General features: G+C 45.4%; 4 protein-coding genes and 1 long non-coding RNA gene across 14 annotated transcripts; 2 read left to right on the top strand and 3 right to left on the bottom strand.

Moving 5' to 3' along the window:
• Positions 1–126: 126 nt before the first annotated feature.
• On the top strand, positions 127–9,366 carry LOC121594086 (muscle M-line assembly protein unc-89). Of its 6 annotated transcripts, XM_041917022.1 has the most exons (11): positions 154–170; positions 279–544; positions 799–913; positions 1,523–1,675; positions 1,878–2,050; positions 4,232–4,555; positions 4,961–5,214; positions 5,287–5,497; positions 6,619–6,987; positions 8,343–8,513; positions 8,603–9,366. In XM_041917022.1, the coding sequence occupies exons 2-11, from the start codon at positions 471–473 to the stop codon at positions 8,805–8,807; spliced, it is 2,049 nt and encodes a 682-aa protein (XP_041772956.1). In that variant the 5' UTR covers positions 154–170; positions 279–470; the 3' UTR covers positions 8,808–9,366. The 6 variants fall into 6 exon arrangements, with proteins under 6 accessions (XP_041772957.1, XP_041772955.1, XP_041772960.1 ...); XM_041917023.1 differs by having other exon boundaries at positions 127–544; positions 8,358–8,513; XM_041917021.1 differs by having other exon boundaries at positions 127–544.
• Positions 9,367–10,092: 726 nt separating this feature from the next.
• On the bottom strand, positions 10,093–11,641 carry LOC121594089 (multifunctional methyltransferase subunit TRM112-like protein). Its single transcript, XM_041917034.1, has 3 exons — positions 11,495–11,641; positions 11,295–11,396; positions 10,093–11,227 (listed from the first exon to the last, which is right to left on the bottom strand). Exons 1-3 carry the CDS (start codon positions 11,570–11,572, stop codon positions 11,039–11,041), a joined length of 369 nt encoding a protein of 122 aa, XP_041772968.1. The 5' UTR covers positions 11,573–11,641; the 3' UTR covers positions 10,093–11,038.
• Positions 11,642–11,841: 200 nt separating this feature from the next.
• On the bottom strand, positions 11,842–16,290 carry LOC121594087 (uncharacterized oxidoreductase YjmC). Of its 5 annotated transcripts, none has more exons than XM_041917030.1 (6): positions 15,738–16,290; positions 13,943–14,354; positions 12,935–13,342; positions 12,650–12,864; positions 12,225–12,581; positions 11,842–12,160 (listed from the first exon to the last, which is right to left on the bottom strand). In XM_041917030.1, the coding sequence occupies exons 2-6, from the start codon at positions 14,310–14,312 to the stop codon at positions 12,002–12,004; spliced, it is 1,509 nt and encodes a 502-aa protein (XP_041772964.1). In that variant the 5' UTR covers positions 14,313–14,354; positions 15,738–16,290; the 3' UTR covers positions 11,842–12,001. The 5 variants fall into 5 exon arrangements, with proteins under 5 accessions (XP_041772964.1, XP_041772965.1, XP_041772961.1 ...); XM_041917031.1 differs by having other exon boundaries at positions 15,853–16,290; XM_041917027.1 differs by lacking the exon at positions 15,738–16,290 and adding an exon at positions 15,173–15,731.
• On the top strand, positions 13,644–14,247 carry LOC121594094. The gene is made up of 2 exons (XR_006004896.1): positions 13,644–13,778; positions 13,853–14,247. It is a non-coding gene; the product is annotated as an uncharacterized LOC121594094 (long non-coding RNA).
• Positions 16,286–18,409, bottom strand: LOC121592321 (chaperone protein DnaJ 2-like). Its single transcript, XM_041913720.1, has 5 exons — positions 18,336–18,409; positions 18,085–18,209; positions 17,876–17,972; positions 17,275–17,795; positions 16,286–16,386 (listed from the first exon to the last, which is right to left on the bottom strand). Exons 1-5 carry the CDS (start codon positions 18,407–18,409, stop codon positions 16,286–16,288), a joined length of 918 nt encoding a protein of 305 aa, XP_041769654.1.
• Between the last annotated feature and the right edge of the window lie 2,354 nt (positions 18,410–20,763).

The raw sequence follows: 20,763 nt of genomic DNA, 5'->3' as shown, positions 1-20,763 counted from the left end.
TTGCACATTTTTTTTATTTGTTTTAAACACTCAAAAATATAAAAAATATAGGAAAAGTAAAATTCGCCTAATTCAAACTCAACGAAGCTTTTTGATGTTTGAAGCAGGGTCCATCCATGACGTCACCATTATTTATAAACAAACCAGTGCTGTTCTGTGTACGGTTTTGGGTGCGTACGGCTTCCTCCTAAAATCTGCAGCAAATATCGTGATCCGATCGATGAACTAACTTTCAGAAGCTTAATAATCGTTTACAAAATTATTGTTCTCCAAAAAAGCAACAAAAGACGGTCGTGATGTGTGACGCTCCGCTAGCATAAATTCCCGCGCCTTCGCCAGTGGAGCAGAAGAAGCACCAAACTGCCGCGCAGTCGCAGACAGAACATTCCCTCGTCAGCTCCAGCAGCACGTCGCAGCAGCATAACAGCGTTTGAAGGCATTAATCTGAGCAGAAGCGTGCAGTGAAAAGCATGTCCGAGCAAATGGAGCAAGTAGGGCTACCGCCCGGTTGGGATTGTAAATACGATTCCAGAACAGGTCGCTAGTAAGTAAACCCCGTTTTGCCTTTGGGATGGTTTTCCTTTAATTAAATCGCCTGCCAACGCACGTGTGTGCCCGCCACCGGGGACGCGCGTTGGAAAAATTGTGCCAGGGAAAATCCAACATGGCGATAAGGAAACCATCCTGGACCGTGTGTGTGTGTGTGTGTGTGTCTGTGTGTGGGAGTGCGTTTGGTTGCATAACTTAACTAATATACCACACACCCTCCACTGTGCTTAACTGTGTCATTTCGTGCAGCTACTACGTGAACCTGTTCACCAAAACGACGCAATGGGAGGATCCGCGGGCCAGGATCCGTCAGCTGCAAACTGGAGCACCACTTCACATCTCGAACGATAGCATTTCCATGCAGGTAAGTGTAAGGGTGTATGGGTATGTGTGTGTGTGTGGCGAGGAGACGAGGGGGCGAATGTGTGTCACCATGCTTCCCGTGTGCGTGCGTCAACGACGATCCTTGGCGAAACAACTGAAGCCCAAGCAATGAATGTACGAATCCAAGCAGGCTGGAGGGCGTGCTCGCGACAAGAGCCATGCCTCAAGTGGGCATTCGTTGTTAGGGATGGGGGGAAATGAAGCTATAGGAATTAGTTAATGAGAAGTAGGTCGGGGAAAGAACGAAAGACAGAGACAGAGTCGTGCAAACATACATGTATCCTCGTGTAAATGTATCTTGTTGCAACATTAATCATCCTTTCTTAGTGGCTAGTCCATCGGTTTGGTGTAAGGATCTGATGTACAACTGTCCTAACTATACTTTCAAATCGTCATTTGCCTCTATCTCTTTCTCTCTCTCGTTTTATGCGCTATCTTGTGTATCCTGTGTATCCTGTCTGTATTTGATTGTCCCGTCCGTATCATCCCGCCCGTCTGTGTACATTCTGTAAACTGTTGTATCCTTCCTACCACCGGAAAAAATAACATCGTATACACTCATGCTGCCACCATCATCGTAAAACCGTAGCCAGTGCATGGTTCTCCCTATCATGTGTACCCCGCCAGTAACTCGTTCTATCCAGCCCAGGCCGCCTTCCAGAATCCGCCCTCCGGTGTGCCGAGCCTTAATGCTAGCCCCAACCTTGCCCAAAGATTGCAACAGCAGCAGCAGCAACACATCGTAAGTATCCTCTTGCCTTTCCCATTGCCTCGTACGCTTCCAGTCGCTGTCCTGTAGGCTAATCAATTACGCATATCCTGGTGCTAAAAAGCATCCGGCAAAACCAATACACAACACCACCTGTGCCCAGCACTGGTCACACAGTAATTTAATTATCCTTTTTCTTTCCCTTCCTTTCGACTACCGTACCACAACCACACAGGAAATGTCACCGATGGTACGGTCCAGCCCACGGATGGGGCTCGGACGCCAGGGCATGGTCGAGACGACGTTCACCACGAACGTGACGGCGGCCGAAACCGATCTCACGGTCGCCAAAATTAACTCCATGTTTCCCACCGTGCCGGAAACCCACATCCGGATGCTGCTGAAGAAGTGAGTATTTGGGGTGAGGCAGTAGGGGGTCCCTCCATTACCACCACCATCGCCGCTACATCCATACAAAAACACAAACACAATACACTGATAAGTACACGTCGTTAAGAGCACTTAGTGGTGGGAGCCCGGAATCGGACCGAGCCGATTCCGATTCCGTATTCGGAATCAATGCCGGAACCGATTCCGGAGCCAATTACGGAGTTGACTTCGGAGCCGATTCCGGGGCCAATTTCGGAGTTCCGGAGTGAATCCGGAATTGATTCCGGAATGGGAATAGGTTCTGGAATCAGCCTAGGAGTCGACCTTGGCATCGCAATTTGATCCGCAGCGGACCCGAGCCTAGGCATCGACGATTTCGATTCAGGTGCCGATTCTGGAGCCGATTCTGGGGCCGATCCTGGAGTTGAATGGGAATAGGTTCCGGAACCAGAATCAGCTCCGGATTCGGAATCGACCTGGGAATCGCAATTTGTTTCGGTAACAGAAACAGAATTGACTCCAGAATTGGAATTAGCTCCGGAATGAGAATCAGTTCTTGAATTAAAATAAAAAGCTTCGGAAGCGAAATCAATCCGGTAATCTCCATTAGAATGGCTCGTTTACAAGTAAATTCGGATTCTTTGCGCCTATAAATACGTAGCATCATTGGATTCAAACGTCTCTTCTTATGGAGGTGCCAGAACGGACTTCGATTTCGAAGCTGATTCTGATTTTGGAGCCAATTCCGATTCCGGAGTCGATTATGATTCCGGAGTCAATTCCGGAGCCGATCCAGGAACCAATTCCGAAGAAAATTCCGATGCTGGAGCCGATCCCGGTATCGATTCCGGAAACTGATTCCGGACCTACTATCCGGAATCGATTCCAACAAAAACTTCATTTTTCCCATCACTAAAGAGCACGTTAGGTTCGTCATCAGTTTGTAATAACATTAAAAACTTGTCGCAAGGGTTGTAACAGAACCGGTTCGAATGGGAACTTACGCGGAGCTGAATCTAATTGCGTCAGCTTTTTTTTGCATTTGCCAATTAGATTGCATACTTTAGTAGCTGTTGTTGCTAAATAAGAGAATTAACATTGTAAATGTTATTAACATACTTTAAGAAAATCTTAATATAAATTAATATAATGAAATAATGTAATAATATCTACAATAATTAATATGTGGAAAAAATATGGAAGCTAAGACTAAACAAGCAATTGAATAGATAAAAACAGAACCGGGGAACCTTTAAACATATAACATCACAAATCACAGCTTTTTTGGCGCGCTGTGTGTGTTTGTGCTTTGCGCTGTGCGTGCAATGCTTTCCGTTGCTTTTGGTCACATCAAAGCACATCCTTGCTTTTTTCATTACTGTCTATCTTTTCCCTGCTCACCGCGCTCTTTATCTAACTGTAACTATGTGTGTGTGTGTCTGTCTGTGTGCCACGCAAGCTCTGCCACTCTTCTGTCCTTTTTTTTCTTGATAGCTAAGCTTTTTTTCTCCGCTTTTCTCGATGTGTATTTAGCTCACGGCAGATTGTTGTATCCTTTTTCTTTCTGTTTACTATCTTTTTGCCTTGCCGTGGTTTGTGTACCACGAACTCTCGCTCCCAGCTCCAGCTCCATTGATCTTTGGTTGTGTGTGGCCTCGGGGCACCCATTCATTGCAAAGCAAGAGAGAAAGCCGTTTGATCTTGGTGCTTGGTGGCTTTGGGAAGGGGTTTGCAGGGAAGAAGCACAATGGTTCGCATAATATCGATCGAGCAAGATAGCAATACGTTTGTGGAAAATTTAACTACAATTTAAGTAGAATTACGTGGAAAAAACGAGCTTCTGTCCACACACACACACATTCTGTCACTTTCTTCGCTTTTCTGCCGTTCGCACACCGTTCGCTTTTCCGTTTTTTACACTTGACACGATCTCTGTCCTGTTTTCACTCTTGATCTTAATCGCACGCTAACGTTTGTTCTTCTTTCATATGTATCTCGTATCGAACGATTCTCTATCCTATCCAACATACCGCCCCAAACCCGCTCTAAAACACTGAATTGAAAAACAAAAACCCAAAAAAAAAAAACACCAACCGCCCTATCTCCGCTTTCCACACGTACCTTTGCCACCGTATGTTCGTTTGCGCCGCCGCCTATATGCTGCTGCTGCTGCTGCTGCTGTGCGCCCGTACAACAAAGGTACTACAACCGCGAGGCGGTCGTAATAAGCGCCCTGCAGGTGGAGAAGCATCCGCTAACGACGCCCGGCCCGTACTCGACGCCACCGCTCGGCCACCGGCCCTTCCACAACACGGCGATGGGCGTCGTGTCCGCGTTCCAGATGACGCCCGTGCTCGGCGGGCGCAGTGAGATGTCCAGCTCGCGCACCGGCAGCCCGGTACCGCGCCCGGCCAGCGGTGCCAGCGGTAGCTACGCCGGCGGATACGGATCGCCCCGGAACGGACCGGCGGACGGGTATCGCAGCTCGCCGAAGCCCCACTCGTCGCCGAAGATGAAGCTGAGGTTTCCGAATCTTTGGACGCACACTTCAAACGCATCCACTTGCACTTTAACTTTTTATCTCTATGTGTGTGTGTGTGTGCCTGCCTGTGTGTATGCTTTTCGCCATTGAGTTTTTTTTTTGTTTTCCGTTACGACACACGCTTGTTTTACAATTTTGTAGCTGTGCTTGTCTTATTTGAAGTGTCGTCACTTTTACAGTTATATTATTTTTTATTCCAGGTTTATATTGGTTTGTCCTATTTCGCTCCAAACTGCATGCTGATTATGTTTTATCCTAAATGAGCCTTTATTTTAATTACTGATTAGCTTGAAAGTTTATTCCTCGTTACTTTAGAATGCCTTAAAACATCTCTCTGTTTTTAATTTGGCGACTAATGTGAACATTTCACCTCTCACCGCGCGCAGGTACATGAAGAGCATCTTCCCGAAGGCGGAAGAAACGCTCATCCTGGACGTGCTGGCCAATGCGGACAACAACGTGCAGACCGCTTCCCAGCAGCTGCTCAAGATGGGCTACGACAAGCGCGAGCAGCCCGTACCGCAGCGCAGTTCCGCCTCCCGCAAGGGTACCGGCACGTCCCAAGCGACCGAGGACGACAAAAAGGAGGAGCTGAAAACACCGACACCGAAGCTAAAGTCGCCGGAGGAAAAGAAGAAAAGTAATGCGCCCCTGTAACAATGGGCGGAACAATGCAGTAAGTAATGGCACGTTCGCTTTTCCTCTGTTTTAGTAAAAGCACGCCTGCAGACCAAGTACAAGGATACGCCGGAGAAGATCATACTGATGGCGCTGGAAAGCGTGGACTACTCGGAGGAGCGCGCCAAAAAGATACTGAACATTGTCATCCAGGAGGACAGGGACAAGAAGAAGAGCGTCAAGATCGAGGCACCCCACAAGGCGGAGGAGGATAAGGAGAATGCACGCGCCAGTGCTGGGCCAAGGTAGGTTCGAATTGGGTGGATGAAAACAGGAAAACCCCTCGCGAAAAGAACGCTGCCGCTGATGCACTAGTGCTGCGAAGTGCTTCGTTAGTTTGTTTTTAGTACAACCCAAGCGATCGCGTATCGATCGTCCGCTAGAACTCTTTCCTTTGAAAAGCTTGTTTGAAAACGGCGGCGGCCAATGCAACTAAACTGTCGCGAGGGAAGAGGAAAGCAGAGTATCATCAATAGGCCGCTTTTGTTCTGCACCCGAGCACCCTATGACGCCGTGTGTGTCGCCCTGTGTTCGGTGTACATATCGTTAGTTTGTCGTATGCAAGCATTCTGGCCCCTATTAATACCCTAAGCTCGTTCATCTGCATGCGTCTCTAGTGCGCGCTTTACTTTAGTGATGCTGCAGTACCACCATAGTTGCGTGTCAGAGTACAAAACCTATAAGTGAAGGATTTTTAGAACAACTAGTTTGCTAGTGTGCTTCGGATCTCTCTTATCTCTCTGTTTACAAATGTGCTACAATGCTTCACTTCGCGCATAAACGCATCCTGTAGCCGCTCAACCTTTCACTCTCCTTCACTATTTCTCTCGCTCTCTCCTTTTCTCCGAGTTTCTCTCTATCTTCATTCTCGTTCTCGTGTTTTCTTTTCTTTTCATCCAACATTTCAAACATCACACCACCCCTCTCGGCCCATTTAAAAAAATCTACGCAAAATAATGCAAATTGTTTGATTTTCAAACACAACAAAATTAATCAAAAACAAACTGGAAACAACCACCATCAACAACAATCTTTGAAATGCGCGACCATCCTGAATGTTCTAAAAACGAAACAAAAAACAATTGCTATTAATTATCGTGTATCGTCACCAATTGATGATGCCCATCGGAACCGGTGCACTTTCGCCTGCGTTTATCGTGCGTGTGTGTGTGTGTGTTTGTGTGTTTTCCGGCGGCACCCAACCACCACGTGTGTGAAATTATCACCACCACCACGTACGATCATCATCATCATCACGTTCATGTTTGTTTCACGTGCGTTCGTGCGTGTGTGTGTGTGCGTTTTACTTGTATTTGTGTCTTCTATTGTGGTGTGTATGTGTGGCCGCTATTGTTGCTTGTTGCAGTCGAAGCAATAGCACCGCTTCGTCGCAGCCTCGCACACCGCTGCTGGCTAAACGGGCCCACGATGGTAGCGGCGTGGCTGTAGTCCCTTCCCAGGACCCAGGCAAGACGACGGTGGACGGCACTGTCAAAGCGACCGAACAGCAGCAGCAGCAGGAAGGTGCGGCAGCAGAAGCTTCAACAACCATCGCAGCGAGCCTGGATGCGGACCACTCGCCCGGTGCTAGTACGACGGAATCGTCCAGCAGCGACACTACACCGGATGACTCGTCGTCCCCGGACTCGTCACCGGCGACCAAGCTGCGAGACGGCGACGGTGTCCGAAGCGTTGGCAAGCAGAACCGCCCGAAAGCCAAAACCGATCACGCAAAGTATGCCCTTTTGATACCTTTCGATAGTGTGGCCCGCCACACGCTACCGTTGTTTGTTTTACTTTCCCCTTTTCTTACTCTATTTTTCTTCCGTGTGTGCGTGTGTGTTTTTTTCCTATGAAATTTACTCTTTGTGTGTGTGTGCGTTTCTATATTTGGTATGCTATTTGGTTACTATTAAATTTGTTGTTAATTGTACTAAACAAAAAGAACCCTGTGCACCAGAAGTGCATCGACACGGCAAGAGATCGTCGTGATCTTTTAAGGTTGCAATGCAATGGTTCTAACAAGTCCGTTCATCCGGTTGTTGAGTGTCGAAGAACATTCGGTGTGGTTTTCTTAATTCAATTCGTTCGATTTCACCATCGGCACAGGTTTTGCGTTGAAGGATGTTCCGTTTCAAGCTTGGTCGTGTTAGTGAATAGGCATAACATTAAGTAGGTACTTAATCCTGTAATGTACTAATGCTCTAATGTATGTACTAAACTCCTGACTCAAAAGTCTTTTTTGCTCATTTTGTTAGTTTTAGTAATTAAATAACAAAAAAAGCTTCTTTTAGTACATTCTAATGGTATATCCTTAATTAAACCAATAAAAAATCTCCTCAGAATGAAACATATTAAAGATTTTAGTGAGTGAATGAGGCGACCAACTCTTTGAACGGAACACCCTTTATTATCGCACACATAGTTTAAAGCTGTTATCAAATCTTTACCATTCAATCACCCCCCAAAATATCCCTTATCCGTGTACGTTCGTAATGCACGTTATCTTCACTGATGTAAACCGCTCTTGTATGTGAGTATTAGTAGATAGCATTCCCATTCACCCGCACCTCTCTATCAGAAGTGTGAAATATGATTTGAACGTTCACCATTTACTAAAATACATTGCACTGTACAGTTCTTCATCACGCATTGGTTTGTTTTTAATTTGTTTGTTTAGTCTAGGAGTTAACCTAGGAATTAGTTCAAAGAGTAGGTTTGAGTTCTAATATCATTAAAACAAGTATACGTACTATTAGTAGTTCCATAGACGCATGCGAAATTTAGTACAACGTGTGAGACTACTAACTAGTACAGAAACGACAAACCCCTAATCGGTCTACTAGCATCACCGTGACACCACGATCATCTGTCATGCATTCTACTTCTCTATCGCCACTTACCCTTTTCCATCCTTTCGCTCCATATTTGTGTGGGCTCTCTGTCTATCTGTCTATCTCTGTCTGTCTCTCCCTCTCTCCCTTTTGCTCTGTCTCTTCGCTATCTCTATCACGTTCTCTGTTTCTCTTTGCTCCCACTGTCCTTGGCATTACATTTTCTGGTGTTCGTCCCATGCGGTGTAATGTTTAGGTATTCTATTTTTAGAACATCCTCCTCGGAAGACGAATCCAGCGAGCTGCAGCAGCAGCAGATGGGCACCGACGGCAAGCTGGACGGCAAGTCACCGCAGCTAGCGTCCCGCATCCCCACCAAGGGACCGAACATGAAGCTGTTCAAGGGTCCGAACGATGATTTGCTGCTGTAAGTTCTCGTGCCCCAATTGTTATAACTCCACTGTTTTTTTGAATAAATGATTGTTTTCTTTTCTATTTCTGTTGCTCTCTTCACAGTACCGATTACGTCACCTGGAACGGTGCCAATCCCGATCTGGCCAAGGGCAGCCAAAAGAAGTCGACCGGACCGGATCGTGCGATACGCACTGAGCGAACGTACAAACCGCACGGACCCAACGCCGAACTGTGCAAAGGGCCGGTTGGGTCGCTCGCCAAGGGCAGCATGTACACGCAGCTGATGAAGGATGTCAAGTGTAACTAGTCGTAGACGGCGTAAGACGTTACTCCCGCGGGTGGGGAGAAACGTCCGCGCTGATGGTGGTACTGTGTTTCGTGCGATTTCCAAATCCATCCAGAAAATTCACCGTGTGATGTTTTGATAGATGTAAAATCGATGTAATTGGCTCGTCCAGCACGTTTTTCTTTGGCATGTTTAGTGTTGTTGGAGAAATTCTGATTCGTAAGAGTTGTGACCACACCGGTTTTGGATGAAACATTGATAATACTTAGGACTGTAAAAGGGGGACGGGAGGGCGTAGAATTGGAAGCCGTGTAGAAGCGAATTGTAGGTGGCCATTGGTTGCGGGTTTTAGTTTGTCAGCCACAAGATTAATCGTCTATTATCCATTTTTTTAATCAATTTACATTTCAACCCCTATATTCCAATAACCAGATACCAAGGTTAGATGAATTAACCAAAAACGGGCCTATTTTTATATGAGTGACTTAAAACATTACCCAGTTTACAATATTCCTTATCGTACACTTCATCAATGATCGTGTACTAAACACGATGGCACCATTGGCGCACATGTAGATCATAAAAAAAAACATGATCATGAATTTACCAAACCAGGAAAAAAAGCCCAAACTACCTTTACGTTGCCATAGAAATAGCATACCACGTGTTTGAATTGTTACAGGGTTTCTGGCTTGAAACAGCAGCTCGCACATTTCCAACGTGCAATCGACTTCATGTGACAAAGAGTCGGAAATAGTGCGCTGAGCGCTTGCAAGCCAAAATTCTCGGTACAATCTCTAAACCGCCAGATTGAGAGAGCAGCCTAAATCATTCCAAAGACGCTAAAGAAACAGGTATAGTGTTGATGAACGGTAGAAGTATTTATAGTAAACACATTACACTTACAACGGCCAATATTTGCGGAAAGCATGACAAATGATCGTTTGAAATTCATCTCACTACTACTGCTACAAAACGATATGCACTACTTAATAGAGGGGTTGACTTCTTACCGAACTGGGGACTCGCACATTTGTTACTTGCAAAACGTACATGACTAATCACATATATAGCGCAACTGGAGTGGAATAAGTTAGACGCAATGATATTTTTCTAGCAACAGTTTGAAAAACACATACACACACTCATTCTAAAGCAAGAGCCACATAGAGCAACAGCAAGATGAATTACCGTTTATGATAAAACATAGCAAAAAAAAAAAGCCGCTAGAGTTCGAATATATTCTCAGATGCGTGTAGTTCGATTCGGAAGGGTGCGAGGCCGGATGTGTCGGTATGTGTTTGTTAATGGATTAATGAAGTTGTTGTTTGCATAGACTAAATTCCCCGCACGTTTCCGAAGACAAGTACCGAAGGGAAGGCGTAGTAATGAGGAATGAGGCAATCTCACTTTTCAAGATAGCACGTTACTTTGTGCCTACATATGTATGCGATACATGATAGATCCAGTGTAAAATGGTAGAATGCTCTAATTAGCCCCGAAAATGCCAACACATCTTGCGTTGGGTTAATCAGTGTAAATTAAAAGTTTGCGGGTTTCTTATTATGCCGTTTAGGTTAACGTAACAATTATGTACTTTTGATATTTTGGACGACAGTGCCGTAAATTCCACCAAAGATCAGAGCAAGAATCTATGTTTTTCCTTAGAATTTAAGTTTTTATACCATATTTTATCTAGTTTTTAAGTTTATCGATAATTATACATGTTTGTTGATTTTTGTTTAACGGGGAAAGAGTTTTAAATGGACCTTCAATAGATTTCTGTAGATTCTGTAACGATTTCACTTATTTTTGGTTTTGTTTAGTTTGGTATTTGAGATACGAACAAATTGGTGGTGTAAAAACAAAACCCCTGTGTACCTTACTGCAAACAATGTAACTGCAAAACCAATTCGTCCTTTTCTACGCATCCACTGCATGAGCGTGTTAATTAGCATTACCATATTTGTAATCATAGGAGAAAAAAAACCATTAATATTACACCTTTCTTCCAAAGCGTTTGGATGTTTGTCGAACAGGCAGAAATGCTGTTCGACGATACATACACACTCAGACTTCATACGATAATGAACAATAAACGGTTTGCGAACAATACGATGGGAAGTGTTTTGAAGGTTGATTATTATATGCTTTATATTATTACTTTAACTTACACAATACCACATAACAAAGACGAGTGTTTCAATAAAATGCCTTCAAAATGCGGGCACATCTGCACCCACGCACCCACACTAAACTTCATCCTCGTTCAGCAGCATGTTCGGGATGCCGTTGTTGATCGGGAAAATGCGCCCCGTTTCCGGACACTCCAGCGTACCCTCGACCACGTCCACCTCGAGCAGGATGTGGTGCAGCTTCTGCAGCGTTTCCATATCGTTCTGGATGTCGGCCGGCATGGCACTGGGAATGTCGGAACCGATCTGTAACGGGAGCGGAAACGATCGAGGTTACAGTTACGCCTCATGTGCGCCTCGTTTGTGGGCTTACATTCGTTGCCGCCGCACTAATGGCGCTCCATTCTAGCCTTGGCAGCATGCGGGTAATGAATTCCGAGTTGAAATCCGCATTCACTTCCTTCTTTTCGACGATCTGTACGTGTGTGCATAGGAGCGCAGAAAGGAACAGAGCAAAAGTGCATTAATAACGTTGCTGAACGGCATGGAAACCACAAGCAAATCGGTACTTACATTCAACTTTAGAGGATATCCCACTTTCACGCCGCGAATGCACTTGGAGGTCAGAAAGTTGTACGTTAATAGTTTCATTTTCGAGCACGTTTTGCGTCCGTTTCGTTGTGCCGCAGAAAATTTTGTTTATGTATTGATCCGCCGCATGGGGCAAGCTGTCAGTTTGCAAAGCGAAATGTCACTTTGGTGTTGTTTCGTTTCCGGGGGGTAGGAATGTCACAGTTTTGTTTACAATTTCGCAACCAACGCAAAAGTGCGCAGAATTTGGAGGAAAGTTGTAAAAAATTATCGTAATTTCTATTTCACTGTCTTATGGTTTACTTAGGACAAAGAAAACGATATTTTAGTTATTGCTTATCAAGTTAATACTTTATTGAAAGGTTTCCTTTGGTTGGAATCTTTGAAAAAAATGCACTAAATGTCAATAATGCAACAAAAAGGACAAAGCACATAAGAACATTGATATGTGTTACTCTGAAACCTGCTGTGTGTCGCGGCTTTCTTACTTTAAATCACTTCAATTGGCTTCACACCCAACCGTTCCGACAGCTCGGTGCAAGTCTTGATTTGGTTTACGTGGTACGCAAGACCACCTTCCTTGTCCACCATTGCCATGTGGTGCAGTTCCGGATCTCCTGCCACCAGGACGGGATGATTGGGATCAGTCTGTAAGCAGGTAAACGTACATGAGTAACGAAAAAGAGAGCAAATAAATGCAACTTTCACAAACCATTGGCATGTTGCGCAGAATGCCGGTCAGATCGGACAGCCGGCCTTCGAAGCCCGGTGCAAAGCAGGCAGGATTGATCGCCACGAAGCACTGGCCCAGATCCGCCTCCGAATCGGCACCGGCGTGGGTCCACTTGCGGATCTTCGTGGCGTAGTTCGCACCGGCCAGCACGCCGCAAAACACTTCCACCATCGCACCGAGCCCGTAACCCTTGTAGCCGGACGTTAGTTCGGTGCCGCCGAGCGGCATGAGGCAAGCGGTGTCGAACGCCACGCTTGCGTCCGTCGTCGGATGTCCATCGGGACCCTGGGCCCAGCCGACCGGGATGGGTTCGTTCTTACGGCGCTGCATTTCAATCTAAAGGTAATGAGAAGAAAGTTCGTTAAACGGACATTCTTACAGTGCTTAAAACTATCCCCAGCAACCTTTCCGACAGCGACGGCCGTGGTGGCCATATCGAGCACGAACCCATCGCCATCCTTCCCGGGCGCTCCCACCGAAATGGGGTTCGTTCCGAGGGCGGCCTCTTTACTGCGGGTTGGGCTGGCCAGCGGTGAAGTGTTCGTCATCGACATGCCAATGCAGCCGGCGTTCATCGCACGCAGCGTGTACCATCCCGCAATGCCGTAATGATTCGATCCTAAAATTAGAGGAATACTGGTTCCAGAACAACGCGTAATACGTACAGCAACACTAACAACAACACTTACGCTTCGCACAAACCCATCCAACGCCGACCTCCTTCGCCTTGCGGATCGCTAAATCCATGCAGAAGTTGCCGACGACCGCACCGAGCCCGTTGTTCCCGTCGACCCAAGCCGTGGCCGGCGTTTCGTTCAGCACGGCCGGTACGGCCGCCCCGTTGCACGCGTTCTTGTGCAGATCGTTAATGTACATCTCGAGCCGGTTCATGCCGTGGCTGAAGTGGCCACGGTAGTCCGCTTCCACCAGCAGATCGGCCTGCTGTTTCGCGTGGGCCGGCGGAGTGTTGGACTTTACCAGGCAGTCCACCATGAAGCGGCGAGCTTCCTCAACGGCCACCAACCCTTTCTTGGCTGCTCCGGTAGTGCTCATGCTGCGCTGCTGTTGATGTTGCACGTGGAAAAACGGTGAGTGTGCTGTAAAATAACAGGAATACAGTACGAAAAAAACACTTTAAAACAATCTTATTGGAAAAAGGTGGGAACGGCGATTCTTACAGAGGAAAGTATCGACTGCTCCAGACAAGAGTCGGGATCTGTATCTCAAACGGAGCAAGTTTAGGGCCACCAAACACACCACCAAAGTGGCGTTAAAATTAGGTCGTCCAAATTAAGCGTATGGGTGTGTTACCAGGGCAATTCTACCCGATAAGAGCACAGTATCGTGTGTGTATCAGGGCGGAATGGCCGGCGCAGACGGTGTTTGATTTGTGTCACATTGGTACACGTTTATCACGGATCTCAGAGAAGGAAAAGTGGCTATCGCTATCTCTATTGCAATGTTAGCTCTGTTGAAGTTCCACTACGAGTGCGGAGATGATACATGTTTACTAACAAAAGATTAGAGCCATAAGTAAGTGGACATAATCTTATCAAATATTGTATAATTTCTAATATTGTTCAATTCTTAATGTGTATATCTTTTAGCAAACGAAACCTCCAATTTCTTTGTAGATCGTCCCGAAGATCGCTCTATAAAATCCTAAGTACATCTCGATCATTGGTATTGAACCTCACCTTGCTGTTCCTGCCCGCAGATAAGCTGATGATGTTCTCGACACTGTGGCTTCCGTTTGTTCCAGCTGCTTATTTCACTTCTCTGACCTGCTCCTCCACCGGTGGACGATAGTGTACTGCTGCTGCTGCGAGCGGTGCCACTCAGTTGCCGAACGACAACAATGGCCGGTGCATTTATGCCCAACCGCCGTACCGTCGCCGTTGCCATCATTGTCGCCCATCGAGATGATGTTTGCGCAACCGGGCTGGAGCCTGTGCAGTACCCGCGTTGTTGATGGGATGATGCTGACTGTGGTAGTGCTGTCCGTGCCAGTAGCCCTTTAAAGTGCACACCAACGAAGCGGACGGAGGAGACGGAGGGCGAGTGCATCGTTTTCTATTGTCGATGCACGGGGTTGGCGGTTAGATCGAGCTGGGGAAGAGAGAAAATTTAAGTGAACGACGTTAGAGTAGTTGGTTGCGCAGAGGGTAAACAAATAGAACCGATTCAGGTGGACACCGTTGAAGGAAGCAGTGGTTGGAGTGACGAAAGGGTAGCTTTAATCATTTGAGGGGGTTTGCTGAAGTGACGAAAGGGCAGCATTAATTTCAATAATAATTTACCTTTATGAAAACAAATTTAAGGGCCGATGGTATAATTCGTTTCTTTATTTTTAATGTTGCAATAATGTTGGAAACTCTATTCAATTCTCTTTCCAATTTTAAATGTTTTAATTCATATCGTTTGTATTTTTTAAATACATACTTCGATATTAGGGCACAGATTTCTTGTGGTATTTTTCTAAATTCTAAATGTTAGGGCGAAAAAACTGGTTCACATTCCGATGATTTCATCAACTGATTTTAAAAACACAAACACACCCCGTTTTGATGTAAATGCAAATTGTTAAACTTTCAAAATTGTTTGAAAATTACAATGTTTTGTGTTAGTTTCAATGTGACCTGTAATCAATGTGCTTCAAGTTGTATTAGGAGAAACATATTTTAGATGGCATATTGTATATGTTCCGCTGAACATTTAAATTCGCTTTGAATGGATTTATTGGTTTATAATTCAAAATTTCTTCAATATGCAAAAGTAAACAAAAGTTTAAACGAGTTTAACAAGCGTTTCTATACTGCCTCAAACTAAGAAATAAGGTGTCTTTTAGAAGAAATTAAATATGTTGCTTAAATATTTTGCAACCAGCTCAGTTCAACTAAACGCACGCGCGAACGCCACACACTTACAAGCTGTTATCACCCTGCGCCCTGCTGATCGCAACACAACACCCGCTAATGTACAACACACACACACACACTGCTAATTGTAATCTTAACCCGTACCCGGTCGCTCGTGTACAGCCTGTAACCGATCGGTCTGGTTGTTCCGACGCGCGTTCTGGCCAGTGTTCCGCGAGCAACTGAGTGCGAAAACCGGAGGGGTGCGTTCAACCCGTGAAGAACCCGATCGTGGCGGGCTGTACAATGAACTTGCCGTTGCCGTCCATTCGCAAAGGTTTAACCTTGTCCCTCTGCTCAACGGAATCTGTACAGTGGCAGGGTCTAAAAATAAAAGCTTCACGTTTAATCCCCCCGCGTTGTGACAGCTCTCTCCGCCCTTTCTGGTCGGCCAAATTGTGGTTTTGTTGTTTTTGCGAGACCCCCTGCCCCTGCTCTAAGTAAGAATAACGCGCTCCCTCTGCTTGGTTGAGTGCCGTTGGTGTGGTTTTGTTTATGTGCTGGGTGCTGTGGCGTTCGATGTGATTGAGTTGCGAGTGTAAAATAAATCAATAATTGTGCCTTCCTTGCCTACCCCCTGGACTGGAATTTGTTCTTGCTTGCTTTCTAAAGGGACAATAAATTCACAAATTTTGTCTATCTTAAGGAACTGTAGTTTTGTGCCAGTGCTGGACGCTTGCCACTATCACCTGTCGTAATCTCGTCAGACTACACACAGACACTGGACTGTTTTTTTTTTTTTGCGGAATTGCACCAATACCAATTGTGCTCGCGGACAGGTAAAGACGATTCGAAGGCCTAGTCCGATTACACTACGCCACCGATAACACGGACACTGCGCGCGACTACCCTACACAACCAAACGGCAATGACGCAAACGCCGTGCAGAACAGGTATTTGGAGGGGAGTGGCAGAAGGCCACGAAGCGCAAGGCAGAGCGTAGTTCGACGTGTGTGCGACGAGAGAGCGAACGAGCGATTGAGCGGTTGAGAGAGCGAGTGTGTTTTTATGAATGAATGTCGTCATCTACGCTACGAGCACGAGGTACAACTACAGTGTATGGCAGTTGTTTAGCGTACAGCACGGACGGGTGCGGTTTTTGGATGCGTATGTGCGAGCGTCCTAGTTATAGGCGTCCTCTGCGCGCTTGAATGCGCCCTCGATCTGACGCAGCAGGTTGGCGGTTTCATCCCGCAGACGGGTTGGCACTGGTAGAAACTGGACTGCAAAAGAGGAAGAAAAAAAAATGTTTAAAATGTGAGACATAAAATTGTTTATCAATAACAAATTATCAATTATACAATGTAACACATGGTTTATTTGTTGTTCGGTTGAAAGGGAAGATAAAGTATTGCTTTTCCGTGACATCTGACAATCCTAATTATTTTCTTGGTGATGAAAACCAACTTTTACTTTGGTGATGTTATTACCAGTGATGGGCGTTACGCACCCACGGCACCCATCAATAGTTATTATCTTTGTAACAACAGCTTATCCTTCGGATTGTTACTATTATTGTTTTAATTATTAATATAATGATATTAATTATGATTATTTTTATTTTTATTATTATTAGTATTGCTATTGCGGTTTCGGACACTCCTGAGGCAGGCCAAGATCGCAAAGCGGTTGTAGCGCCGGATAAGCAATTAAGTATTGCTATTATTATAATTTTATTGTAAAATAAGTAGTAAGCCCTAATGGCTGTTTTATAAATTATTTAATGAAATACTACAACACTGCAACTATCAACACTGCTGTGTAGAATAAAATATTGCATATATCATATTTGCTTATCATTTTCTGTTGTCATTGTTTTTTTTTTTCAATAAATGTTCAATTCCGTTATTTATATTTGACGACACTATTACACTACTACTACGATATTTTCGCTTTTGGAAAACAAAACAAAATGTTGAAAACATAAAAAAAAACTATAAGTTTACTTTCATTTGATGACTAAATTGAGATAACTGAGTCATTTGAAATATCAACGATCATTGGTTGCGGACTTTTACCTTCCCAACAGCCTGAACAGTGCTTCCTTTGCTGAGAGGAATATAGCACCCGCACACGCTTGGCATTGCGAAACATCCCTCCCAAAGACTTACCGTAAAACTTCACCACCAGCTTTCCACGCCCGTGGCGCGTCTTCATACCCTCCCCCTCGATCACCTTCACTAGTGGCGGAAGCAGCGGGTACGGTTCGTCCAACATCAGCCGAAATGTCTTGTTGTCGATGCCCCTGAAGACGACTATGCCGCCCAGCACAGCAACCGATAGCGGTATGTGACAGTTGCAGACAAGATCGTTGCCCTTGGCGCTGAACGACGGGTGTACGAATTGGCGCAGCACAACCAGCAGGTCACCCTGCGCCGCTCCAATCTGGTTGCCGAGCCCACGCAGTATGATCTGTTCGCCATCGCGCATGTACGGTGTGATATTGACCGACGTCGTCTGATAGATGAGCTCCGACTGGCCGGCAATGTTTACCAGCCGTTGATAGCTGACATCCTTCCGCGTCCCGTAGAACAGCTCTTCCAGCTGGACCGGACATTGTAGCACGATGGAGTGTGGCCGTACCTGCTCCGACGCGGGCACGATCAAAGGGGGTGGCTGGATGGCAGCCGAACTGTGGTGGGCAATGACAGTGTTTAAGTTATCGTTTCGTTTTCGGTGCTAACGTATGCACAACGCCTGCCCATGTCTTACCTGCCCAGGGCCAATGATTCAGCGCGGGAGCGTACCGGGGCAGGCAGTTCCTCGCTAGGGTAGCCAGCATCGTACCGGGCACGCATCTCCGGAATGACTGCTCGCGAAGAAAGGAAAGAAGAGAATTAGAGGCAGCGAGGTGGGGGAAAGATACAAGGATTCAAACTGTCTATAGAGACTGGTTGCCAATCCTGTCGCGCTTGACTCACTCAGCGTGCGGTATGCGTGGTTCAGCAGCTCCCAATACTCTTGCTGCTCCAGACCCTGGATCGGGAAATCCGTCGGATCATAGTTTTCCGAATCTTCCCGACACATTGGTGCTAGCCGTTGATAGCTGCGAAGAAAGAATTAACGTCATTAATTAGTGAATTAATTAACGTAGAATAATTCACTAAAATTCCCCATAGAAGACACCTATCTCCGAACCAAAACCACCACACACACACACACACACACTTACGCAGCGAGGATTTCCTCCAGGGAAGCCTCACGTGCCACTCCCAATACGACGTACAAATTTTTCTCTTCTTCCATTTCTCTCACAAATTATGACGGCCTGAAAATGTTAAAAATGATAGCAGAGCCGCAAACAGGTGCGATGGTAATTTGGTAGCACTAGCGCAGAAAACAGAACCGGCGTGGATGAGGATAATGTGCCAAATGCTCTTTCTAGAAGCGTCGTTTGGATGACAGTAGTGGATAAATTCACGTCATTGATCCTACACGCATCTGTCAGGTTGGCAACACTGTGCAAAGCTGCTTCATCAAGGTAAACAATGCGCGATAGAATGTGAAGTCGGTTTGGGTTTTAACTTTACTGTCGCTCGTTTTGTTCCGGTTTTGTGTTAATTTTCAAGCGCTGTTTTCTTTCTGCTGATTGCTCTGTCACCGGAATGGTATGTTTTGAACCGGTACGGTTAGAAATCAATTTCCCGAATGTGCAGTCGAAAGTGATGATTGATGATTGAGCCGGGTTGGCTGCGGTGTGGATGATGCGTTTGATATTTGATTATCCGATTATCCGTGGTTTTCGCAAGTCCAGTTCTTCTGTTTGCTTTGATTGAGTGTCAGAAGCCAAAGGATCGAAAAGGGAATGATTTGTACAATGCTTTTGGTGTGTGCGTGCAGTGTGTAGGAAGAATGAAAGTGATGTAAAAAATCATGTTTGAGCCAGTTACCCAACCATTCAACTTGCATTGCAATTAGTGATCCGCGACATTAAAATGTAAACGATACGTTCCAACCAGTGTGTTGTTGTAATTCTGTGAAACGGCAATTGGTCCATCAATGGGCTGCTACCCGGATGGAACGAACAAAAAGGCACTAAAAAGAGGTAAGTTGTGCGCGCAAATAGGTAGTTTTTAATGGGCTCGATGGTTTTGTTAAATTGTAATTGTTACTTAGTCATGTTACTGTGCCACATCTCCCCCCTAAAAACAATCAATAATGGCTCAACAGTAACAGGTAGCCGTTTATTTAACGGGTCTGATTGTACGTCCGTTTCTACGGAATTTTTAATCTGATTCTTCGTCGGCTGATTTTACATTTGCGTGATCTACACTTTCGATTGTATTTTTGAAACTTTTTCTGCAATGTCTGGAATAATTGCATTTCTAAGCGTTTGTATTTTATCTGAGGGATATGGTTGCCGGTTTCATCTGACAGGAATTAAACAGTAGCGACTTCAGGATTTTCAACCTTTTGATCCAAGCTGGCTATAGTATGAGTGGAAATGAGCGTCCCATGGTGTAAGGCATTTTCCAGCTTGAAATGGCCACGTTTTAGCTTCGTTTTCGGATAGCTGTGATCACACCGTCCACACTAGTCATCGTTGATTTGGACTATGAATGCAATTTGATTCCAGGTATCGGACGATCGAAGTGGAAAAGACAAAGATGAGTGTTTATAGCGGATATTCCCTTTTCTCTTTTGTTTCGTCTTTGGCAATTCGTCATCGTTTCTGTTCGCTGTGCTTCGATTGGTCCGTTCAACAAAGAAGAAAGAAAGCAAAACCTACGCAGTGCACCTGCTCTGCACACCTGACTTCCGCATTGGCTAGTCAGAGAAACGAGAGAGCGTATTTTTACTCTTTGGTTGCTACCTACAACCACCTGTCGGCTACCTTCACACGACCCACACTGCAGTACAATCCTAGCATCGTAACGCTGTTGCCTTTGCGTATTGCGATTACGTTCACGTGTTCGTGGATGGAACTCACATGGAATGGATTACAGAATCACTATGAATAATGTTGATTCTAATGTTAAGATATGTTACTCGTTTCAATATCGCTTGTTTTTAATTCATTGTCATTGCTTGTTATAGTCTAGGCAATAGAACCGCTTCATCAGAGCTTCGCGCATCCTGTCCAGGATCTACACGTTGCTCTGGATCCTGTACATTTTGAGTCGCTTTTGACACATCGTGACTATTCGCTGGACAATAAGCGTATCGCTATGGCTTTCACCCACATTCAGCGGTCTATGATTTTCACAACGGATTGTTTTTGCAGTGTACTGATCAGCTTCAAAAGCTTCATGCGGTGCGGTGCGGCAAAAATCTAGGCATCCTACTTGAGACAAAGTGTTCCTTCTGGGCTCTGCTCGATCATTTCTTAGCCAGCAGGAGAAGGGTACTAGCTTGGACCATAACTGTAACTCGAAAGTTTCGTAATACAGCTATGAAGATTGTCTATTACTTGGGGTTGCCCTTTAGCAACATGGTTGTACAGTTCGTACAGTGCTAATGGAACCGCAAGTTCGAGAGTCGGATCGCTTTTTGGGTTACAATTCTTTGAATATCGAATGCTTTTAACGAACTTTTTCCTTTTGGCGTGATTTCTCGCTAGACTGCATGTCGCGAACAGTGCTAAGCCGTTATACAAGATG

Source organism: Anopheles merus, chromosome 2L (assembly GCF_017562075.2).
Source record: "Anopheles merus strain MAF chromosome 2L, AmerM5.1, whole genome shotgun sequence".
Classification (NCBI taxonomy): Eukaryota; Metazoa; Arthropoda; class Insecta; order Diptera; family Culicidae; genus Anopheles; species Anopheles merus.
Note: the sequence above shows the minus strand (reverse complement) of the source record. Positions and strands in the feature narration are given on the sequence as shown.